The sequence below is a fragment of the Dipteris shenzhenensis genome, chromosome 27, assembly GCF_047967505.1.
Source record: "Dipteris shenzhenensis isolate YYH24624 ecotype China chromosome 27, Dip_SZ_1.0, whole genome shotgun sequence".
NCBI lineage: Eukaryota > Viridiplantae > Streptophyta > Polypodiopsida > Gleicheniales > Dipteridaceae > Dipteris > Dipteris shenzhenensis.
Genome location: NC_141622.1, coordinates 16,893,075 through 16,917,733, shown reverse-complemented (window position 1 = coordinate 16,917,733; position 24,659 = coordinate 16,893,075). Strand labels below are relative to the sequence as shown.

Sequence of the window (24,659 nt, the reverse complement as noted above, 5' to 3'; positions counted from 1 at the left end):
TGTTTGAGAAATCTAAATTGAAAAACACAAGAACTAGAGTTTGCAAAAATTTTGACCAAAATTAAGAAGTTTCAATAATATTGAGTTTCCTAAACACAATATTAAAAAAAGATGTTGAATCCTCAAGCAGTCTAGGTTCTAAGGTCAAGGTCCACTTACTTGGTTTGGGTAGATAGGTAATGCTTGTTTTCCCTGACTTGTTATCACTCTACGTAGGAATATAGACAACCATATGGATTCTTAGATAATTTAAAAACGTTTAAGTCACAAATGAAGTTTAAGTCACAAGTGCAGTAAGAAGCTCGGGGGGGTCACTATGTATAAACCCTCTATACCACATGCATTCAAGGCATATTTCTAAAATCCCTTATCTGTAAATTTTTCATTAATAAAATGTACCCTTTTCTATACAAATCTATAAATTTTTTCCAAAACTATTTTAAATAGTCCCTTATGTATATTTATTTCTATAAATTTTAGAAATAAAAAATATCCTTCTGTTGCACTCATGTGATAGGGTTACATATGATGAGTGACCCCCCCAAGGTAAGAAGCAAATGAGTGGGGTGGATAAAAAGAGAGTGTATATGTGAAATTTGATGGGGGTACATAAAATAATAATTCATAGTTGGGAAAGTATACATGTGTGTATGTGTATGTGTGTTTAGATTTAATAATCCCATCAATAAATGAACCGTACAATTAATACAATCATTTGGATAATAATAAGAACTTGCATATAATAAATGGATTGAAATTTTTAAGAAAACAAAATCGACATAACTTTGACCTGAGTAACAAGATCGACAATAGAATTTTTCTTTATATTGAGGTTGCAAATTTAAGCAAAGAAATAGTACAAGCGTGTCTATTCCATTAGGAGTCCAAGCTCTAAGCTCAGGGTCTACTTATCTACCACCATCCAAACCAACCAGTTGTTATCTAACAATGAAGTTGAATTTGGGTAGACAGGTAATGCATGTATCCCCTAGCTTGTCATCACTTTACCAAAGAACTTGAACAACCCATTTAGAATTCTAAACTAAAGTCCCCTTATTTTGGCTTATTTGTCTCTATTTCTTTTTAATCTTTTTAATTTCATTACAGTTATTTGGCCTTATATCCTTGTATTTATATAACACAAAAGGGTATAGCACGTGATGGTCGTTGTGAAGGGTACGTGGTGAAACTATTCGATCATCAAGAGGAGAGGCTTTGGAGTTGGGCAGCAGTAAGTACACGACACAAGGAGGCTGTGGGTGATGAAGAGGTGCAATTGAAGCACTAGGAAAAAGAGCATGGGTGACAAGAAGTTCCAAGAGAAAATGAAGTGGATGGTAAGTTAAATAGCTATGAACCATGTTGTGACTGAAAGGGAAGAATAATAAGGCAACAAGGGAGGGCGGCCAAGAACTAGTCATGAGTCTTGAAAGAAAGTAGAAGCACTTGAAAATGAAGCCCAAAAATAACGGCGAACAAGAAGAGCCATGCCAAAAAGTGGAAGGGCAGTTAAGTAAGGGAGGGAGGAAAGAAACCAAGAACTATTTGGGCATCAAGGCAAGGGATTGGAAGGGTAGTTAGGGCTAGTGGGTGGTAAGGTGAGGGGTGACTGGGTAGCATAAGTTCAAGGGAAATATCTTTTAAAGGGGTTTATTAACATTAGGAGGCATATTAGAGGAGTTAATTGTGACAATTAATAACAAATATTTTAAAGGGGTTTGTAAAAGGGGAAATTTTAATTGAACCACCAAATAATAAGGCGAATAAAAGCAATCTCGAACTTGAGAAGATATAAATTGCACCATGATGGGGAACATGAATACCCCATGGGTATTCCAAGTACCTGTTTAGCAATGTTATTACCAATTTTCACAAATGCATTACTCAAAACATAGAGATTAAGTTGAATGAATTTGTCAAATGAAACCTTGGGTTTTTAAATCTTAGTAAGCACTAGTCTGTGATTATGTGTTTTAAACCCTGAATAGCCTTTTTTATGAAGTAAATCCAAGTGAAGTATGAAAGACGACATCAAGCTATCCACCCCTGTATGTGGAATAGCTTCATAACATGTAGTAATATGAAACGTGTGCATGGAAAAAATGGATGGAGGAAGATTAATCAAGAAGTCACAAGAGCTATTAATTATCCAAAAGGCATCAATATTCTGATGACAAAATTTCCATGCATCATTATGTATGTCAATAACCACTTCCTTGAGTCCATCAATCATGCTTGCTAGGCCAGAGTTAATAACTGCAGTAATATGTGAGAAAACACATGCATGAGCATTAGTAATCCAACGAAACTTCTTTTTGTGGCTTTTATAGATACACATGAGATAAGGTAAAGTTAAAACATCCGTTACCCCTAGTTCAAATGATCGAATTCTTTCTTTGATACATGCCATAATGTTTTCCTCATTCCAATTCATAGTCTCAAATTCATTTCCAGATATCCTGTCAATAGCTAGTAGTTGGCATAACCTTTTTCACATGAATGTAGGTGTTTGTGGTGATTTATCCAATCCTACTACAAATAAATGTGTAGTAAGCTATTGAACTTCATCCATTATACATTTATCTTTATACCATGGTTGGGAAGCATTCCAACGTTTATCAATAATCTTAAGACGATTTATCCAATCCTACTACAAACAAATGTGTAGTAAGCTATTGAACTTCATCCATTATACGTTTATCTTTATACCATGGTTGGGAAGCATTCCAATGTTTATCAATAATCTTAAGACATATCATTCTAATCTTGTCTTTATGATGGGTGCTAGGTATAATATTCAAAGTCTTACATACCTCACACCATGCCTTAAATAATTCTTCAATTGATATAAAAGGATTAGGTGGGAGTGGGGGAATATGATTCAAACCTTTAGACATGAACTCTTTAATCTTTGGATGATGACATATAGATATGTCTGTAGTGAGCACAAGTGACTCATCTATGAATCCATCTTTTAAAAAGGGCACAAAGTGTTTGCTTTGTCGACATATGCATGAAGTGTTTTGAGAAGTAGTAAATGTGTCCATAGGACGATAAACCCAATTTGAGATATTTGGAGTATATGACCATGCAAATCCAATATTTTCAAACATGTATATCTTAGAATGATCAAAGCTTTTAATAACTTCCAAAAAGACCAACCTAGGTGTAATAAACTCAAAAACTTTTGAGGAAAAACAAACATGGATAAACCTCTTGGAGATCTTCCTCTCCACAAAAAGGGTTTTCATACCATTGATTTGGGTCGCTAATGATTACAGTTGGGGGCCATTACTTTGTTTGGCAATGTCCGAAGCATCATTGTATCTCTTAGCTCCATGCATAGGACACTTGGAGGAGTAGGAAGATGAGGATCCATGTGGAGTAGAAAACCTTGATTTTTTGAAAGATCCCTTGGATGACTCAATGGTGAGGGTCGATTTTAGGATTTGTTAAATAATTAGAGCAAGAGGAGTATGGTTGATTTTCGGTAAAAGAGGGGAGCTGGGAGTAGCATGGGTCAAGTTACAAGCACCTTTAAGTAGTTGTTCTTGGAAAAGGTAAAATGCAATCAGACTTGTTCTAGCTTCAAGGGGGAGAGAAGCAATCCAAGCAATAAAAGAATAAAACCAACCTTTTGGGGAACCAAGTTTAAAGAGATTTTGAAGGTTGTGGATCATGTACCAAAGGACTTGATCAAGCCACATGATAGAGGAAGTACATCCAGATCCATCGCGAGTGGAACACCAACATTTGATATATATGGCCTATGAATGTTCCAAAGAGTCTAGAGGTTTTTTCTGCGTGACTTCTCTATAGGGACATCTTTGGTATGGAAGTAGACACCATGGCTTGAACATTTGGACCGGTTGAAGGGTTGGAGCGAAAACAAAGGGAGGGTAAAATTGAGGTCAATTGAGAGAAACTGTTTGCCTTGCCATACAGATACTTTGCATTGGTCAACTGCATCAGATGGTAGACTACATAAAGTAATGAGTGAATCAAGAGTGAAGGGAGCACGGTGGTCAATAGTCTCAAAAGCCTGGCAGAGTTTGTGAAAAAAGACCACTAGAATCTAACTCAAGTTGTCTAGGGGGAAGAAGAGGAATGAAGGAGGCAAACTCTACAAGAGGATTGTCAACAAAGTTTTTAGAAGGGGCAAAATCTTGGGTTAGGCTTGCTAGGGCCTCTTTCTCAATAGGATCGAGTCCACAAACATCCACCATGGGGTTCATTGGAATGCAAGCAGGCTTGGGCAGGCAATGGAATCAAGGGTAAGTTATTTACTAGTAGGAGTTTGTTCACAATGGCCAGTAGGGCCTTGTGGTAAAACACTAAATTTTGCTCATCAAAAGAGTTGAAATCAATGAGACACCAGAGAAAGGAATCAAAGGCCGCATTAGCAGTGTGGGGATCCTTTTGAAAAATTGCGAGTAACTACAGCTAGTCGTTAATCGAAGCAATACTGATAGCTGAAGTTGTGTCCTTTCCTTTTGCTTCTTCCTTGAACTTGATTAGTTTCTGATAAAATCCATTGTTTGGAATGGACGCCTTGGTTAGACGGGGGAAAATGTCATCTGTGAATCCAATCTTTAATAGAAAATCATTCCAGCATTCCTGTACATACTTTAGCAAAGTGAGAGAATATTCATTAAGTTTGGAAAAGTTAAATAGTTTTGAGTTATGCAAAAACTAGTGTTCTTGCCTAACCCGATAAGTTTTTATCAAGCAATGTGGCACGTGGCATGAAGCATGTGGTAGCCCACCAACCAAGGATTACCAACATGATCCATGGTTAACCCAGCCAAGGGTTAACAAGGTTTGAGTGTGTGTGTGTGTGTGTTTAACGATGCTCAGATAAAGGTGGAAAAAACTTTTTTCATATTGTAATATGGATATATAAGTATAACTAGTAACAAAATGTTGAATCCATCCAGTAGTCTAGGTTTTGAGGTCGGGGTCCACTTACTTGCCACCATCTAGAAAAAACTGGTTGTTAGAACAATGGAGTTTTAAATGGGTAGATAAGTAATGCCTACACACCCCAACTTGTTATTGCTTTACCTAGGAAAAATAGACCCATTCGGACTTGTATTTGCAAAGTGAGAATGCTAGGAGGACATCATGAAATGCTAGAGATAGAAGTGTTGGCCTACCATATAGGAGGCATGATGAATGATAATAATCTAGAAGAAAAATTACCTAGCCTTCCATATAGGAGGCATAGACCAGCATAAGAAAGTTAAAAAAAAAGGAATAAATACAATAGAAGGGAAAAAAACATTAAAACACAATCTTCTAACCTTCCATAGAGGAGGCCTGAAACAATTAACTATGTCAAATTAAGCCAAGGCCTAGCCTTCCATGGAGGAGGCAACATTAGCTTTAGTAATTAAAAAGGAAACTTGTATTAAAACACAATCATCTAGCCTTTCATAGAGGAGGCATGAAACAATTGAGTGTGTCACTGTGTTATGCACTCATTAAAATATCAAATCATAAGTAGATGCCTACATAGGCAAAACATGCAACTCGACCCTTATGAAGATGGGACTAATTAGAGTACAAATCCAAAAGAGAATATCTTTAAAAAGTGCAAGTTGCACTGAGGGATGCTACACACTAGGTGGACCAAAAAAGTGTCTTATTAGCTCATGGAAGAGACAATCCCAAGCTAGGTCAAGACTAGTGGATCTTAGTTTCTCAAATTCTTGGATTTTTGGGAAAGATAGGGTCATGTTCTAACATTTGTATAAGCATGATGCATTGTCAATCCATCTTTGCTAACCTCTTCCAATTTTCTAGCTTCTTGCAATTTTTTATTAATGAGGGCAATAGTGGCAGGATCCTGGTTAACAAACATACGAGCCATCTTTCGAGATGTATAAGTGCCAGAAGTGTCCTAAAAAGAGATGTAAATTTGTCAGTATAAAGGGTAAGTAGGCAGCAGCAACATAAAAAATGCTAGGGGGACATCATGAAATGTTGGAGACAAAAGTGTTAGCCAACCATATAGGAGGCATTATGAATGGCAATATTTTGGAAGCAAAATTGCCTAGTCTTCCATATAGGAGGCATAGACCGGCATTAAGAAAGGACTATTGTACCAACATACAATGCTTTAGCATTTCACGGAAAAAAATGTAACTTTCCAAGTCACAAGTAAACAACCCAACCAAACATACAATAGCACATTACATTGCGTGATAGCTTAGTGGTTACTTATGAATTCTTTAGAACGAGGATGTATTTACATTCATTGTAGGATGCATTAATAACATATAATTTAAAAAAATTCTAGCCTTCCATAGAGGAGGCATGATAGACTATTAAGCCTTCCATGTAGGAGGCATCTAGCACATAAAAGCATGGAAAGACCTAGCCTTCAATAGAGGAGGCAACATTAGCTTAGCAAACAAGAAGACACCAGAAGGGAAAATTGTATTAGAGTACAATCATCTAGCCTTCCATATAGGAGACATGCAACCATTAATCGTGTCATTGTGTTAGGATCTCATTAAGAAATCAAATCACTAGTAAATGCCTCCACAAGCAACCTATGCAACCTAACCGATACGAAGATGGGACCAATTAACATAATTAAGATTAGGGTAGGGGAAAATTAGCTTAGCAAAGAGGTGACAATAAAAGGGGAAAATGTATTAAAACACAACCATCTAGCATTCCATGGAGGAGGCATGAAGCAATTATCTCTATCACTGTGTTAGGAAACCATTAAAATATCTAACTACAAGGAGAATTATGACAACACATAGGACTATCCAATATCTACAAAGGGAAATGATTCTATTATAGCCTTGTACTCTAGTTAATTAACTACATACATTAGATGTCTCTAGAATACCTAATAAGTGCACTACTAAAGGGTTAAAAAGATGAAAACGCAAAATCCCATTTGAAAAAATAGAAAGGCAAACAAAATTTTTTAGGGGGGCATAGGCAATTATATACCAAGAAAGAAAGAAGATGACATTTAGTAAATAACTTCTTTAATGACCAAGTACTTACCGGGATAAACACATTAAAGTGTAAGTTAGCCATAACTATAGCCTTACCCTTATAACAACCGAACTGAGGATAACCTAGTCTATAGAAAACGCTATCTAGAACCTTAGAAAATCGAGCCTATAAGGCTAAATAAAAGAAGAAATGTTAACTGTAACATTAAAACTAACATTACCAAAAACCGCTACCAAAATGACTACAGTCAATACTAAGAATAACACTAAACGTAACGCAACAGTTAACACAAAACCACGATCGGGATTCTATGACTACACACCAACAACGCAAATAGAGTTTCTCAACGATTAGCACAATCGTTGCTTTCTTAGCTATGTCTTCATGGAGAAGGGGCGCTGAACTAGCTATGAAAAAAGGGGGTCTTCATGGAGAAGGCATGCTAAACTACTCGGGGGGGTCACTCATCATATGTAACCCTATCACGTGAGTTCAATAGAAGGATTTTTTTTATTTCTAAAATTTACAGAAATAAATATACATAAGGGACTATTTAAAATGGTTTTGGAAAAAATTTACAGATTTGTATAGAAAAGGGGTACATTTTATTAATGAAATTTTTTACAGATAAGGGACTTTAAATATAGGCCTTAAACGCACGTGATATAGAGGGTTTATACATAGTGACCCCCCCGAGCTAAACTAGCTCATAAGACTGCGCTATCATTCACAAGGATTGGAGAGAGGATAGAAGGAATTAGGAGGGCCAAGGACACCGATGAGTAGGCAGGCAGCACTGAGCAAGCTTCCACCACCACCGAGGAGTATTGGACCAGAGAGAGTGTACGAAGAAATGAGGAGCAAGACAACCGGTAAGACACTTGTGCAAGCTAGGCTAGCAATAACGGTAGCTCCACAGTAAGCTCTAGCATTGCAATCCCATCTCTGGGACGCGACACACCTGGCACAGCATGGCACAACGCTAAGCACAAGTACGGTAAGAGCAGGTTAAACGATAAAGTATAGCACAAGTGGCTACACAGTAAAAGAGGAATCCAAGTAAGATAAAGCAATAAGGTAGTAAGTATCAAGGAAGGAGAAATAAGGAGCAGCCTATGGTGTCACATCAATGGAGGTCTAAGGAGCAAGCACGATATGCCCATGTCCCATGCAATTCACGTAGTAAGCAAGTAAGAAGACGTAAGCGAAGAAAGAACATGAGAGGACAATCACACACACCTGAGAGGAGGCCATGAGCACTATCAGGGAGTGAGTTGAAGAGTGGGGAGGATTATGACGACTAGAAGGGGCAGCGAGCACTATTGAAATAGGGGCACATTAATAAATATCCACCACAACCACCGCAAAGTAGGCCAAGGATGCCAACTCATCAGGCATCTTCTTACCTAACCATGAAATACTTAAGGCACAAATCTGTTACTTAATCGATAACCAAATGATTATCCATAAGTTCGTAGAGTGGCAAATATTATTGTAGAATGGTAACTGATGGCGGAAGGAGTGGTGAAAAAGACATCATATGCGTTTTTTACATACAAATCAAAAAAGCTTTTGCTTGTTGAATCCATGTATTGGAAATCTAGATTATGAAATGTAGGGGAGAAATTAGGCACAGATTACGAAAAAAAAATTAAGAATATTTAGGAAACAATAAAATAAAGAAATTTAGCAAAATTGGAAATACTAGATAGTATAATTATCAAAATTAGGAAAGTATAAAGAGAGATAGATAGAGAGAGAGAGAGAGAGAGAGAGAGAGAGAGAGATATTAATATATATACACACATATATGCATATATTAAGAAGTGGAATAGCTTTGACGAGGGATTAGTTAGGGCAGAGCTTAGTTGAGGGGGGTTTGCAGAGACAAGAGAAGTAGGAGGAAAGGGGGGGGGAAATTGGGGATAATGTGAATGTCTAAATGTGAGTAATTATGTAAATGTGTGGAGTGTAGAAAATGTGTGTGTGTGTGTGTGTGTGTGTGAGAGAGAGAGAGAGAGAGAGAGAGAGAGAGAGAGAGAGAGAGGCAAAAGCCTCATTGAGAGACCATGGGGTTTTAGAATATTCATCTTCTAAGGCACGCCCTCATGGGGGGGCTGAGTTAATCTAAGGTCCAAGAGGGCTTTAGTAATTGCTTGATTGTGTGGCACTAAGATGGTGGGTGATCTCTAGCTGGACCATGCAAGAGAATGGAGATAAGGGTTGAAAATCTGACCAATAATCACGAGGTGTAAGCACATGAGCCAATCAAAGCAAGTCGACTAGCTTCCCTTCACGTCCACAAATTAGACAATGCCATGACACCCTAAGGTAGAATACTTCCATGAGGATCTACTTCTAATGAGAGAGAGAGGGGGGGAGGAGGGAGAGGAAGGGAGGGAGGGGGAGCTGGAGGGGGAGGGAGAGAGAGAGAGAGAGAGAAGGGGGGGGGGGGAGAGACAGGGAGAGGGATAGGGAGAGTGGGAGAGGGAGAGGGGGAGAGAGACAGGGAGAGGGAGTGGGAGAGGGGGGGGGGAGAGAGAGAGAGAGAGGGGGGGGGGAGGGGCAGGAGGGAGAGGGAGAGGGAAGAGGGAGAGGGAGAGGGACGGGGGGGGAAGGGGAGAGGGAAGAGAGAGAGAGAGAGAGAGAGAGAGAGAGAGAGAGAGAGAGGGTTATGACCTTCAAAATTTGGGTTATTTTAGTGCAATTGAGGGCATTCAAGGTTTTTTTGAGAAATAAAGGTTAGGTGTGAAAATTCCTTAACCTTTTGATGACTAAACCTAATTGGATACGAATTAGTTAATGTTTCGTTCAATTAAAGTAACAAATTGGGGCTCATTGAGTTAGTTTAAGAAAACTATAAAGCAAATCCACAAAATCCATCAAAGATCCATAATCTCAACCCAACCATACTAGCTATAGAGGGAGCCAAGTGGATTCTCGGTGGGTTTACCTCATAAAATTTTAGTGTACCACGTCCATTCAAAAGGAGGGGTATTTTAATTTAACTTTTTGGAAAATTTTAACAGGTTTACAATGATAGGGGGGTTTTTTAATTCAACTTAGAAAAAAATGACATAGTTCATAAGTAAAAAGGGGTGTTTTTATTGGGGGAAAAATTTTAGTTGAGGGGTTTTTAAATACCCCTTGAACGCACGTGATACATAGGGTTTCCAACTAGTGCATCCCTCGAGAGTGGATTATGCCAATCCTCCAGCCATCTCGTGGGGTTCCGTCATGAGGGGCAATGTGCTAGGGTTTGGAATTTTAGAGTGAATTGATGAGTCATTGGCTTAACCCTTAGCAATGGGAATGGCTTACTACACGAGGGGTAGGGGACTTTGCTCACTATTTAAAAGTACATGGAACATTTACTAGATTGTATGTATATAAAATACCCTTACGATTTCAAATTTATGCGATTTGCATATTTCTTAAGCTCCTTCTAGCACTATATATGTTTTAATGTTAAATTTAAATATCGTTCCTATACGTTCACATGAATTAATCATATTTAACAATATCTAGTTACGATGTTCTACATTACGCATCCCTCCCTAAACTTCAATTGGGGTCATGCCATGATCCAAAGTTATAGGTCTTTGAATGGTTTTAGTCCATGTTTTGTGAAGGCTAGCTGACTGAGATCATTGTTTGTGCCTTCCTCAAAATGGACATAAGAACATGGCTACTTTAATTTAAAGGTTAAAAAGAAAAAGAAATGCAACAAATTAATAAGGTTGATTTATGAATTGAATCTTTATGGTTCATGGTTCTAGAGGACACACCAAGAAGACAACATTAAATGTTATAGCAAATACTTGTAGGGAGAATTAGCCTATGTTGGTGGCTAAACTAGCCATGAGGACATTCCCCCTACTCAACTTTGAAAAAAGCATGTCACTTCAAAAAGAAGATGATTTTCAAATTGAAAAGACGGTACGAGGGTAACTTGAAAAATAGTAACAAGAGTTTTATGTCCGATGGAACTTAGTTCATGGAATGAAAAAACTTAGGTCATGAATTACAAATTTACAAATGATGAATCCTGATCTGATCTCAATGATCTCTCACCATGAATAACAAATTATCAATCCGGATCTCACTGAATCTATAACGAATTACAAACTATGAATCCGGATCTCAGTTGGGATCAATTGAATACCTTACTTCAAGAATCCTAGCGTTCCAGAATTAGAAATCTTTGAGAATGATTACACATTACTATCCTGATCCTCGTTTTGAGTCAAGCATCTTCACGTCGCAGGAGTTCACGAAATAGAGCACACTCAGAGATCGTCAAAATTGTATCAGATTGCACATCTGTTTCAGTGCGAAAGCAGGCTGAAAGAAGTTGCCTGACAAGATCTGGGTAGCTACGAAGCGATTGGCACTTTCGGTGAAATGGACTCCGTCCCAGCTTACATGCGTGGAAGGATCCAGGCAGGATGAACCCGTCACGATTTGTCCGTTCTGAACTTTGCTATTTGTGCAGGTGACAGTCGAATCGTAGTTATAGGGATCAACTCCCGGACCGCAGCATGCAGTAGTTGAGTATTTAAAGCCTGTTGCAATTCAATGGAAAACAGCTGGGTCAATACTGTATTTGCTTTTTTGGCCTTTCGCTTCTAGGCCACAGGTTTCCCGTCAAGAAGTTTTACACTGCACGAGGTGTTCGACTAGCGCAGCAGAGCTACGAACTAGCTTTTCCACTGGCGGGGATGTAATACACAATCCTTGGATAATTTATACCGAGCAATCGAAAAATTGAATTTTGTTCTATTATAGGTATTACGTACCGTTCGCGGTTCCATTAGCCCACAATTGATACTTTATCGCGTTCGAATCGACGTAGATCACCGATGCTCCATATAGTTGCGTTTGGAGCAAGAATGACTTATTTCTGAGCAAGTCGTTGAAATTCGCCACTACCTGATTGAATGAAATCAAGCATCCGTTTGCATCCAAATCCGACGCATTATGTGCATTGTTGGAAAGCGTGGCGGGATAACAACCCAGAGGACCCAGATTGGTAATAAGAAAGAAACGCGCACCATCTGTGTACAAGCTCTGTTGAGATAAAACAAGCAAAAATTAGCGACAATGTTGCAATGTGCCGATCAAAGAAAACACGCTTATATGATATATCTGAAATCATGGAACCATACCTCAATAACATTGCCAATGGCGTCAACCGCTTGTGGGAACACCTGCGAGACTTGATTCAAAGGAGCGCCGGAAGACAATTTTGCCGTGAAATCATTCTGGCCAATGTCGAAAGTGTACAATGCGTTGTCAAACACAGATGGAAGGGGTAGAACATCGCGAGATTTGCCTGTCAGCAGCTAACCTTAGAACGAGTCAGATCAAGTCTTCAGGGAAAACTTAGCCACGCCACGAGCAACAGTCGCCTCTCGGAGATAGATCACAGGGGAAGAGCTGAAATAGCTAGCGTACCTTCGGAATACAATTCGAGCGACTTGGCTTTCAATTGGCCGAACTGATTATACTGAATTTGGAGGTAGAAAGGGCTGAGCCAGCCGCCGGGTTGCGAGGTACTGGGAAAAAGGACGGAGGCGCCAGCGGTGGCGAAGTTGGCACCGGAGGTGAAGTTGGATCCGATAGCTTGCAAGTAAGGATTGAGGAAGGGGAGGCCGAGGCTCTCAGCTACAGGAAAGCAAAGCCGCGATGATAAGAGAGAGCGATCCAAGGAGCATTTCTATCTCACCAAATGCAAGGCTATGGAAGAAGAAGATGCAAGTTCAAAACCTTACCAATAAAGTCGATGATGAGTCTGCCGTCGCTGAAGCGACCGGCGGGCTCGTTGAAGAAGGTCTCGCCATTGGGGCGGGCTTGGGAAGGGAAAGCAGCCACAAGGCCGCCGGTGTCGGAGTTGGAGTCGCCGAAGTTGAAGATGGCGGGGAAGGGGCAGTCGGCAGCTACCTGCAAGGAGGGAAGCAGGACGAGGAATATAGAAGCCATGGCTATGGCCATTGCGAGGAGCTGAGGGGACCAGGCCATGAAGGCCACCCGAATGGCGATAGCTGTTGGATGAAACGAAGGGATCCCAGCTTCACAAGCTCCAAGAAGAAGAACACGAAAAAGAAGACGTACAACAACAAGCTGAAGAACTTGAAGATGAAGATGAAGATGAAGATGATGATTATGATGAAGAAGAAGAAGACGACGAAGAACGTGAAGAAATATTAAGATGAAGATTTCCCACGCCAAATCTATATTATTGAACGTCTTTTTGCTTCCCCCCTCCAAGTCTATATTGAAGAATCAAGGAGAAGAAGGTCAAGGTCTATATTGAAGAAAGCTGAGAAGAAGCAGGATGCCAAGGAGAAAGAGATAGATCTTAGCTCATGGTGAGGAGGAGGAGGATACCAAGGAGCACAATAATAAGAAAGAGAAAGAGAGAAAGAGAGACACATTCAGAGTCTTTTGCTTGCTTGCCTATATAAAGATGAGGAAGAGAGACACATACACATTATGCTTGCGTGCTTGCTTGCCTATTAAAAGATGAAGAAAAGACATAAGTCACACAAGGAATAGGAGAAACCCCCTAAAAACGGACGTCCAAAGTGAAAGGTCTTCACGTGAATTTGGGTCTCCATCACTCACCACACGAGTCACAATCAAAACACCTTGCATGTCTCCCTCCACGCACCCCTAACAACTTCCTCTCTCCTATAAATTCTCATGTGGTAGTGGGTGGCTTCTTCCATCCAAGCCTCTCCCGCAATATAGATATTTGTATTGTGGAGTTTGTTGAAACTTTGCCACCTGCTTTGGTGCCTCTCCCATGCGATTTGCTGACATGCACTTCTGCAATGAAGGCTCATTGCAAACTCCATCTAGCTTGCTCATAGTGCTACAATAGCCCCCTTGCCTCCATGTAGAAAATAGGCACTACAAGTCTTGTGCATCAGAGTGTAGCTTGTCTCACAAGATCCTTCATATTTCATTAATGCAAAGGCAATTGAAGTATCAAATGCCTCTATTTTGTAACATCTAAAGGAATAACTTGAATAAAACTATGTGGAAATGTACACAAGGTAGATGAGTCCTCAAACATTTATTGTGCCCAATAAGAAAGTAAGTTTATTATGGCCAATACATAGATGTGGATATATTGTGGTTATGTTGTAGATCACACACAATTTTTTTTATCTAATTTGTATTTTAATTTTAGGTCCTTGATATCTTTAAATCAAATTACATGAACTTGGAGCCAAAAAGACCCATTTGAATTAATGAAGATTGATGGGAGCATTTAAAGCACTATTAAAAGTCAATGAGATATCAAGTAAATTTCCAATATATATCTATTGATATAAAATTATATATGTTGCAAAATATCCATATCCATGACACCAAATTAGCATTCTTTTTCCCAATAACATATAACCATGATATTCATATCCATCGTGCTTGCCTAGGATTTAAATGTGATGATGATGATGATGAAGATGGTGATCACTACAAGGTATTTATCAGTTTTGGACACTAATCTTGATGGAAATTACACTAAATTTTTCCTTTTGCGGGTGCAAAACATAAAAAAAGCATCGGTATAAGTGTCAAAAAATGTGCATTAGTATATGTGTCGGTATATACCGACACTAAAAGTGTGAATATATACCAATATTGGTAATCATTGGTATATACCAACACAAAGTAGAAGCTTTAAAAAAAATTGTGGGGCAGAATAGAGCTTGTTATAGCCCCATTCTACCCACTATATGTATTTTATTACAAGGTAGTACATATAAATAAATACATTCCATCCATGCTACAAAATTTCCTACAACTCTCTCGTCATGTATTACAAAATATATTGCACTACAAGATTGCCTACAACTAGCTCATATTATACATGCCATCCAGCTCAACAATATAAATAAAGATAAAAGTATAAACTATTTGTGCTAAATAAAACTCTTATTGGTAAACAAATTCGGTCTCCAAAGTAAGACATTATCATGTGTCTGTAAACAAATTTCCTCTTAAAAAAAAAACATTATCATGTATTTGTAAACAAATTTGGTCTCCAAAAGAGACATTTCCATGTATACATTCAAGGAAAAATTTTACTGCTCAGTGTTATCATCACTCGTATCGATGCTCTCTTCATCATGGCTCATGACCTCATCTTGCACATCTTGTTCTATGTATTGGTACTCTTCTTGGATGATGTAATCATGACCTCGACGAAGATATCAGCACAATCCATTATGTCCTTCACATGAAATTCTTTATTTATAAATATTTCTCCAAAGCTTCTTCAGGCTCCTCAAGTTAGTGTGGGGGTTAAAGGTCACTGTGCCTTTACCCCGGTTATGTACAATACTCAAACACATATATAAATGAATGAAAAAGAAGATTAGGGTGGTTCTGCACCCACCAAAACTTGTGTGGCTCTCTCTTTCTCTCTCTCTCCTTCTTCCGCCGTTCTTGCTTCTGTTGAGAGCACTCTCAACTGGTATCAGAGCCCGGGTGATCTAGCTGAGCGTGCGTGAATGCTTGAAGCTCAACAGCTCTGTGGGAAGAAGGAGAAGCTCTGTGGGAAGCTTTGTGGGTGACTTTACTTGCATCCGAGTGTGCAGAGACCTTGGAGGAACCTTTGGAAAAGTCACTTTGGCTTTTCGAAGTGGTTTTGTGAGCCTGTGCTGGAACTCAAGTTTGAAGCAACCATTTGTAGACCTGTCGGTTCCAGTGGACTCAGGAGGTCCTAAAACATCTATGTTGCTCATCATTCGCACTCCGGTGGAGTTTACAAACAGCTCTGTTTCCAAAAACGTTTTTCAGTCCGTGTGTTGGACTCAGTGATTGAGACCATGGTCTGTCCCATTGCGTTCCGGACGCCCAAAAACCCCTACTTGTCAGTTCTTGTGCAATTCGGTGGAGGATTTTCAGAGTTATAGATCTCTGTGTATTCGATTTCATCTCTCTGTTATGCATTTTTCATTCTAAGGTTTTGAAACCTTAGATTTATGGCCAAACTTTTCTTTATGGAAAGAACAAATAAGGGATGTGCTTATTCAAAAGAAGCAGATTAAACCCTTGGCAGGGATTGAAGCTAAGCCTGCAAATATGTCTGAGGATGATTGGAATGAGTTGGATGCATTAGCAAAGTCTACTATTAGACTTCATCTTGCAGAGTCAGTTTATTTCACAGTAGTAAATGAGTAGACTACAGAAGATTTGTAAAAGAAATTGTGTGCCACTTATGAGAAGGAAACTGCCTCTAATAAAGTTTACCTCATGAAGAGGTTGTTTGAGCTGTAGATGAAGGAAGGGGTCTCTATTGCTTCTCACTTGAATGAATTCAATATTATTTTCAGCCAGCTTCAGGCTCAGAAAATGAATTTTGATCCGGAGACTAAGGCAATATTTCTCTTATGTTCATTGCCATCCTCATGGGATACCTTCCGTACAGCTGTCAGTAACTCTGCACCTAGTGGAGTACTGAAATTTGATGATGTTGTGGGTAGCTTGTTGGTCGAGGAGATTAGACGGAAGTCTATGGATGGCAACAAGTAGGATGCAACCTTAAATGTGCAAAGGGGCAGATCACAGTTTAGGGGGAAGTCCCAAGAAAGAGGGAAGTCTCGTAGCAAATCCAAGGCACGGAACATTGAGTGTTACCATTGTGGCAAGAAGGGCCATATGAAAAAGGATTGCTACAAGCTGAAAAGAGAGAAAAAGGATAAGAAAAAGAATGCAAATTGGGGTGCAATGGTGGTATTCCTGAAGAGGCATGGAGTGGCAAGAAGCCCTCTTACTCTCATTTGTGTATATTTGGGTGTGAGGCATATGCACATGTGCCAAAAGAGCTTCGAAAGAAGCTAGATCCTAAGTCTAGGAAATGCATCTTTCTGGGTTATGGTGAAAGTGGAGAGATGGGCTATCGTCTCTGGGATCCAGAAGCAAAGAAGATCATACGCAGCCATGATGTGGTCTTCAATGAGAAGAAGATGCATAAGGCACCCATGAGGGATGTGGAAATGAGGAGAATCACTTTCCAGGATGTGAATCCACTTGCATATGTTGATAGACAGCAAGTTGTCCATGCACCAAATGTGCAAGAAATGGTACCACCAAGTACTCCCACAGTATACAATCAAGGGTAGATGATGGATCATCTATTGGTGGAAATGATGAGCCAAATGTGGCTGATATGCAGATGGGACAACAAGCTGAAATGCCCTTGAGAAGATCATCTAGAGTGTCTAGACCGCCTGATAAGTTTGTTCTAGGGGTAGACTATGTGATGCTTACTGATTGCAGGGAGCCTTCTTGCTACAGAGAGGCGATGATGCGTGAGGATCAACGCAAGTGGGAGTATGCTATGCAATCAGAGATGAGTTCACTTATGAAGAATAAGACATGGGACTTGGTTTCTTTGCCACATGGAAAGAAAGCATTGCCATGTAAATGGGTCTACAAAATGAAGGTCACAGGTGATGATATGCCTAGGTACAAGGCCCGTTTGGTCGCTAAAGGGTTCAAGCAAGAGAAGGGTGTAGACTTTGATGAGATATTCTCTCCAGTTGTGAAGATGACCACACTTAGATGCATGCTTGGACTAGTGGCATCAGAGGATATGGAATTTATGCAGATGGATGTCAAGACAGCTTTCTTGCATGGGGATTTGCATGAGGAAATTTACATGGTGCAGCCAGAAGGCTTTGAAGAAAAGGGCAAAGAGCATTTAGTTTGCAAGCTGAAGAAGAGTCTCTATGGTCTTAAGCAAGCACCTAGAGAATGGTATCAGAAGTTTGATGCTTTCATTCGGTCCCAGGGTTTTAGAAGGAGTGAAATTGATCACTGCCTCTACACTAAAAGAGCTAAGGATAATAGCTTGATAATCTTGGCACTATATGTGGATGATATGCTATTGGCTAGCAAGAATACTTATGAGCTAGATGCATTAAAGGCCAAGTTGCATAAGGCCTTTGATATGAAGGATTTGGGATTTGCAGGTCATATTCTTGGTATGCACATCACGCGTGATCGGAGTAGGAAACTCCTTTGGCTTTCACAAAAAGAGTATGTTACAAAAGTATTGCAGCGTTTCAATATGGAGGGGGGGAAGCCAGTGAGTACTCCATTGCCTCCATATGTGAAACTGAGTCATACAGATAGTCCCAAATCCGATGAGGAAAGGGCCATGATGGCCAAGGTTCCTTATGCATCAACGGTTGGGAGTCTTATGTATGCTATGATAGCTACTAAACCAAACATTACATTTGCAGTGGGAGTTGTTAGCCGATAAATGGCTAATCCAGGAAAGAGGCATTGGGAGGCAGTTAAGTGCATCATGAGGTACATGAAGGGTACCAAGGAGATGTGCATCTGCTTTGGTAAAGGAGACATGCGTGTACTTGGGTACACAGATTCAGACTATCAAGGGCATGTGGATAGTAGGAGATCCACTTCTGGTTATGTGTTCACCTTTGCAGGTGGTGCAGTGTCATGGATGTCTCGCGCACAGAAGTGCGTTGCTTTGTCTACCACAGAGGCTGAGTATGTTGCAGCCACAGAGGGTTGCAAGGAGGCTATATGGCTTGATCGGCTAGTGGGAGATTTGGGGATTCATACAGGTGTACCGACATTGCATAGTGATTCCATGAGTGCTATTCAGCTAGCACGGAATCCGGTCTTTCATGCAAAGACCAAACACATTGAAGTCAGGTACCATTTCATCAGGGAGGTACTTGAGGACAAGCGCATAGAGCTTGTCAAGGTTCATACAGATGATAACCCTGCAGATATGCTGACGAAGAGTCTCCCTAGTCTACAGTTTGAGTATTGTCATGTATTGATGGGCATTGGATAGTATGCTCACTGGTTGTTCTCCCTTAAAGGCACATTGTCCTTTAAGTGGGAGGTTGTGGGGGTTAAAGGTCACTGTGCCTTTACCCCGGTTATGCACAATACTCAAACACATATATAAATGAATGAAAAAGAAGATTAGGGTGGTTCTGCACCCACCAAAACTTGTGTGGCTCTCTGTTTCTCTCTCTCTCCTTTTGTTCTTGCTTCCGTTGAGAGCACTCTCAGTTAGTTCTTGTCACTTGTAAGAAATGATCCTCCAATGAAGCTCTCTCTCCATCCCAGTTTAATATTTTCTCCGACATGGGATAGAAGGGTGTCCACATGTCATATGGTGGCAACATGAGGGAGAGGGAGATCATTGAAGCTTGCTATGGGATTTTGGCAATCCATTAATATGGTGGAAAACAACAAGCAAGTAGGGGCATAGAAAACACATTACAAACCAAGAATGCAAAAACTGAAGCACTCATCACATAGATTCGTACTTGTATTTACAAATATAGAGACTATCTAGAGGCAGAAAAGAGAGGAAAAAAGGAAGAGGGAGAGACAGGGGATTGATGGAAGAGAAAAGAGAGTAAAAGAGAAGGGAAAATAGAGCAAATGAGAGGGCAACAGATAAAAGAGAGGGGCTGAAGGGAAAAGAGAGAAAAAGATAGGGGATGAAGGGGAAATAGAGCAAAAGAGAAAGGAAAACACTCCTATGCTTCCCCTAAACCTTTACTCTTCCCTAAAGAGAAGAGAAATAGAAGAAAGATGAAGAGAGCCAAAGAGAGGAAGAGAGTAGGAGACAGAGAGAAAGAGAGGAAAAGGGAGGAAGAGAGAATGAGAGAAAGAGGAAGAGAGAAAAGAGAGAAAGAGAAAGAGAGGAAAAGAGAGGAAATTTAGAGAGAAAAGAGAGGAAAAGAGAGGAAGAGAGGAAGAGAGGAAAGAGAGGAAAAGAGAGGAAGAGAGTAGGAGAATGAGAAAAATAGAGGAAGAGAGAGAGAGAGGAAGAGGAAGAGAGAAAAGAGAGGAAGAGCAAGAGAAAGAGAGAAAGATAGGAAGAGCGAGAGAGAAAGAGAGGAAGAGGAAAGAGAGGAAGAGTGAAAAGAGAGGAATAGAGAAAGGAATAGAGAAAGAGAGGAAGAGGAAAGAGAGGAAGAGTGAAAAGAGAGGAATAGAGAAAGAGGAAGAGACAAAAGAGAGGAAAAGAGAGGAAGAGAGAATGAGAGGAAGAGTGAGGGGGGAAGAGTGAAAGAGAAACAGAGGAAAAGAGAGAAAGAGACAGAAAGAAGAGACATGGAAGAAAGAAGAAGAGAGGAAAAGAGAAGAAGAGAGGAAAGAGAGGAAAAGGACAAAGAGAGAGAGAGAGAGAGAGAGAGAGAGAGAGAGGAAGAGGAAAGAGAGGAAGAGAGAAAAGAGAGGAAGAGAGAAAGAGAGAGAGAGAGAGAGAGAGAGAGAGAGAGAGAGAGAGAGAGAGAGAGAGAGAGAGAGAGAGAGAGAGAGAGAGAGAGAGAAAGAGAGGAAGAGGAAAGAGAGGAAGAGAGAGAAGAGAGAAAGAGAGAAAGAGGAAGAGAGAAAAGAGAGGAAGAACCAGAGCAAGAGAGAAAGAGAAGAATAGTGAGATAGAAAGAAAGGAAGGGGAAAGACAGGGAGAGAGAAAAGAGACAAAAAGAGAGGAAGAGGAAGAGAAGAAAGAGACGAAAAGAGAGAAACAAGAAGAGAGGAAGAGATACTCTTTACAATGTATTTGTGATACTAACAATGCCAGCACGGTCAAAATAACTATAGATCAAAATGCAAATACAAATTTCTCCTTGGTCAAGGAGCGATTGCATGGTTATCAAACAAACAACCATCAATTTTTTTATCATCTACGATAGCTATATATAGAGCTCTAGCAACAATAAAGGTGTGTGAAGCTCCAACCTATAAACCTAAGAATGTATATGTCTGGCTTGGGTGATTGCATGTTAAGGCAGACCACCTCTTTTACTAGTTTAGTATTATAATAACTCTTAAAGGATGACCATTATTATATTAAACCTTGAATTGTATTTAAAAAAATCTTGGGAAATGTCGAATATATTAAAGTAAGGGGTGTCAATCCTCACCAAAAAAGACCTGATACAAAAATTGGCCTTTCAAAGATTGTCAATTTGTAGAAAGAAAATATGCATGTTGGACCGATTGGGTATGATATCTTAAAATCACAGTCATTTGTGTCAACTTATGTCATAGCTATCCTAAATCTCTATAGTAGAAGTCATTAATAGTGCTTTGTCAAGACACCACCATTTGGACCACATGATCACGCACCCACCTAAAATAGATTATTTTGATGACAAAAAACCAACAATAATGTAGTATGATAATTAACTAGCTCAATCATAAGCAAAAGTTCCACTATATCACTTCAAGAGAAAGCATATTGATGTGAGAGAGCATATTATGTAAGGATTAGTGCTCCTTAGAGAAATCACACTGCAACATTGTAATAACAAAGATAATGTCACATACATCCTTACAAAACCACATAGAAGTGAGCTTTTTGAGAAGCACATCTAGGCACTTGATTTAATTTAAAAGAAGTAATTCCCATTAAAAGGGAGTTACAATGGTGCAGTAATGGTCAATCCTTCCCCATCTCCCAAAGAATCATCTTCACGAATGTTAAGAAGCAATCTCAATAGCATTTGTGAATATCTACATTAAAAAAACAAAGAAACATTTGTGAATATCAGCCGTTTGGGAATGTATGGGTATGAATAAGCACAAAACTATGATCAGAGATTTATATATACCAATTTTTGGTTCATAATACTGAGAGTGCTCTCAACGGAAGCAAGAACGAAAGAAGGAGAGAGAGAGAGAGACAGAGAGCCACACAAGTTTTGGTGGGTGCAGAACCACCCTAATCTTCTTTTTCATTCATTTATATATGTGTTTGAGTATTGTACATAACTGGGGTAAAGGCACAGTGACCTTTAACCCCCACAACCTCCCACTTAAAGGACAATGTGCCTTTAAGGGAGAACAACCAGTGAGCATACTATCCAATGCCCATCAATACACGAGAATACTCAAATCGCTGACTAGGTAGACTCTTCGTCAGCATATTTGCAGGGTTATCATCTGTATGAACCTTGACAAGCTCTATGCGCTTGTCCTCAAGTACCTCCCTGATGAAATGGTACCTGACCTCAATGTGTTTGGTCTTTGCATGAAAGACCGGATTCCGTGCTAGCTGAATAGCACTCATGGAATCACTATGCAATGTCGGTACACCTGTATGAATCCCCAAATCTCCCACTAGCCGATCAAGCCATATAGCCTCCTTGCAACCCTCTATGGCTGCAACATACTCAGCCTCTGTGGTAGACAAAGCAACGCACTTTTGTGTGCGAGACATCCATGACACTGCACCACCTACAAAGGTGAACACATAACCAGAAGTGGATCTCCCACTATCCACATGCCCTGCATAGTCTGAATCTGTGTACCCAAGTACACGCATGTCTCCTTTACCAAAGCAAATGCACATCTCCTTGGTACCCTTCATGTACCTCATGATGCACTTAATTGCCTCCCAATGCCTCTTTCCTGGATTAGCCATATACCGGCTAACAACTCCCACTACAAATGCAATGTCTGGTCTAGTAGCTATCATAGCATACATAAGACTCCCAACTGCTGATGCATAAGGAACCTTGGCCATCATGGCCCTTTCCTCATCTGATTTGGGACTATCTCTATGACTCAGTTTCACATATGGAGGCAATGTTGGACTCACTGCCTTCCCCCCCTCCATATTGAAACGCTATAATACTTTTGTAACATACTCTTTTTGTGAAAGCCAAAGGAGTTTCCTACTCCGATTACGCATGATGCGCATACCAAGAATATGACCTGCAAATCCCAAATCCTTCATATCAAAGGCCTCATGCAACTTGGCCTTTAATGCATCTAGCTCATAAGTATTCTTGCTAGCCAATAGCATTAGCCAATAGCATATCATCCACATATAGTGCCAGGATTATCAAGCTACTATCCTTAGTCCTTTTAATGTAGAGGCAGTGATCAATTTCACTCCTTCTAAAACCCTGGGACTGAATGAAAGCATCAAACTTCGGAGACCATTCTCTAGACGCTTGCTTAAGACCATAGAGACTCTTCTTCAGCTTGCAAACTAAATGCTCTTTGCCCTTTTCTTCAAAGCCTTCCTGCTACACCATGTAAATTTCCTCATGCAAATCCCCATGCAAGAAAGCTGTCTTGACATCCATCTGCATAAGCTCCATATCCTCTGATGCCACTAGTCCAAGCATGCATCTAAGTGTGGTCATCGTCACAACCGGAGAGAATATCTCATCAAAGTCCACACCCTTCTCTTGCTTGAACCCTTAAGCAACCAAACGGGGCCTTGTACCTAGGCACATCATCACCTGTGACCTTCATTTTGTAGACCCATTTACATGGCAATGCTTTCTTTCCATGTGGCAAAGAAACCAAGTCCCAAGTCTTATTCTTCATAAGTGAACTCATCTCTGATTGCATAGCATACTCCCACTTGCATTGATCCTCACGCATCATAGCCTCTCTATAGCAAGAAGGCTCCCCGCAATCAGTAAGCATCACATAGTCTACCCCTGGAACAAACTTATCAGGCGGTCTAGACACTCTAGATCATCTTCTCAAGGGCATTTCAGCTTGCTGTCCCACCTGCATATCAGCCACATTTGGCTCATCATTTCCACCAATAGATGATCCATCATCTACCCTTGATTGTATACCTGTGGGAGTACTTGGTGGTACCATTTCTTGCACATTTGGTGCATGGACAACTTGCTTTCTATCAATATATGCAGGTGGATTCACATCCTGGAAAGTGATTCTCCTCATTTCCACATCCCTCATGGGTGCCTTATGCATTTTCTTCTCATGGAAGACCACATCATGGCTGCGTATGATCTTCTTTGCTTCTGGATCGCAGAGATGATAGCCCATCTCTCCACTTTCACCATAACCCAGAAAGATGCAGTTCCTAGACTTAGGATCTAGCTTCTTTCGAAGCTCTTTTGGCACATGTGCATATGCCTCACACCCAAATATACGCAAATGAGAGTAAGAGGGCTTCTTGCCACTCCATGCCTCTTCAGGAATACCACCATCCAAACCCTTACTAGGTGATCTATTGATCACATGCACTGCAATCTTCATTGCCTCAACCCAAAAACCACCAGAAAGACTTGCATTGAAAAGCATGCATTGCAACCTTTCTTGAATGGTACGGTTCATCTTTTCTACAACTGGATTTTGCTCGGAGTACGAGGGGATGTGAGCTCCCTCTTAATCCCACGTGTATCACAGAAATGCTGAAAGTCATGAGCTCGTCATGAGAGAGATACTCTCCACCATTATCAGTCCGTAGGCATTTAAGCTTTCTACCTGACTGATTCTCAACCAAGGCCAGCCATTTCTGAAATACCTAGAACACATCACTCTTCCGAGCTATAGCATAAGCCCACACTTTCCTAGTTGCATCATCAATGAATGTCACATAGTATTCAGCCCCGCCTAATGACCATGTAGGCATGGGACCGCATACATCTGAATGCACCAAATCAAGCTTTTCAAACTCTTTCTTTCCCCTTCTTTTATGGGCTGATTTAGTCTACTTCCCATAGAGACAGTGCTCACAAAATTCAAAATCAGAGAAACTCAAATGCGGTACATAACCCAAATGGCATAAGAGTTTCATTCCATTCTGGCTCATGTGCCCCAACCTGCAATGCCACAAAGAAGTGCTTGGCTGCTCGGTTATTGCAACAACATGATCAAATACCCCT

The 24,659-nt window shown here is 40.2% G+C and overlaps 1 protein-coding gene across 1 annotated transcript; it reads right to left on the bottom strand.

Annotated features, from left to right (window-relative positions):
- Positions 1 to 11,133: 11,133 nt before the first annotated feature.
- Positions 11,134 to 13,332, bottom strand: LOC147883948 (GDSL esterase/lipase At4g01130-like). Its single transcript, XM_087398524.1, has 5 exons — positions 12,756 to 13,332; positions 12,439 to 12,648; positions 12,150 to 12,316; positions 11,781 to 12,051; positions 11,134 to 11,546 (listed from the first exon to the last, which is right to left on the bottom strand). The coding sequence occupies exons 1-5, from the start codon at positions 13,000 to 13,002 to the stop codon at positions 11,281 to 11,283; spliced, it is 1,161 nt and encodes a 386-aa protein (XP_087254650.1). The 5' UTR covers positions 13,003 to 13,332; the 3' UTR covers positions 11,134 to 11,280.
- Positions 13,333 to 24,659: the final 11,327 nt, after the last annotated feature.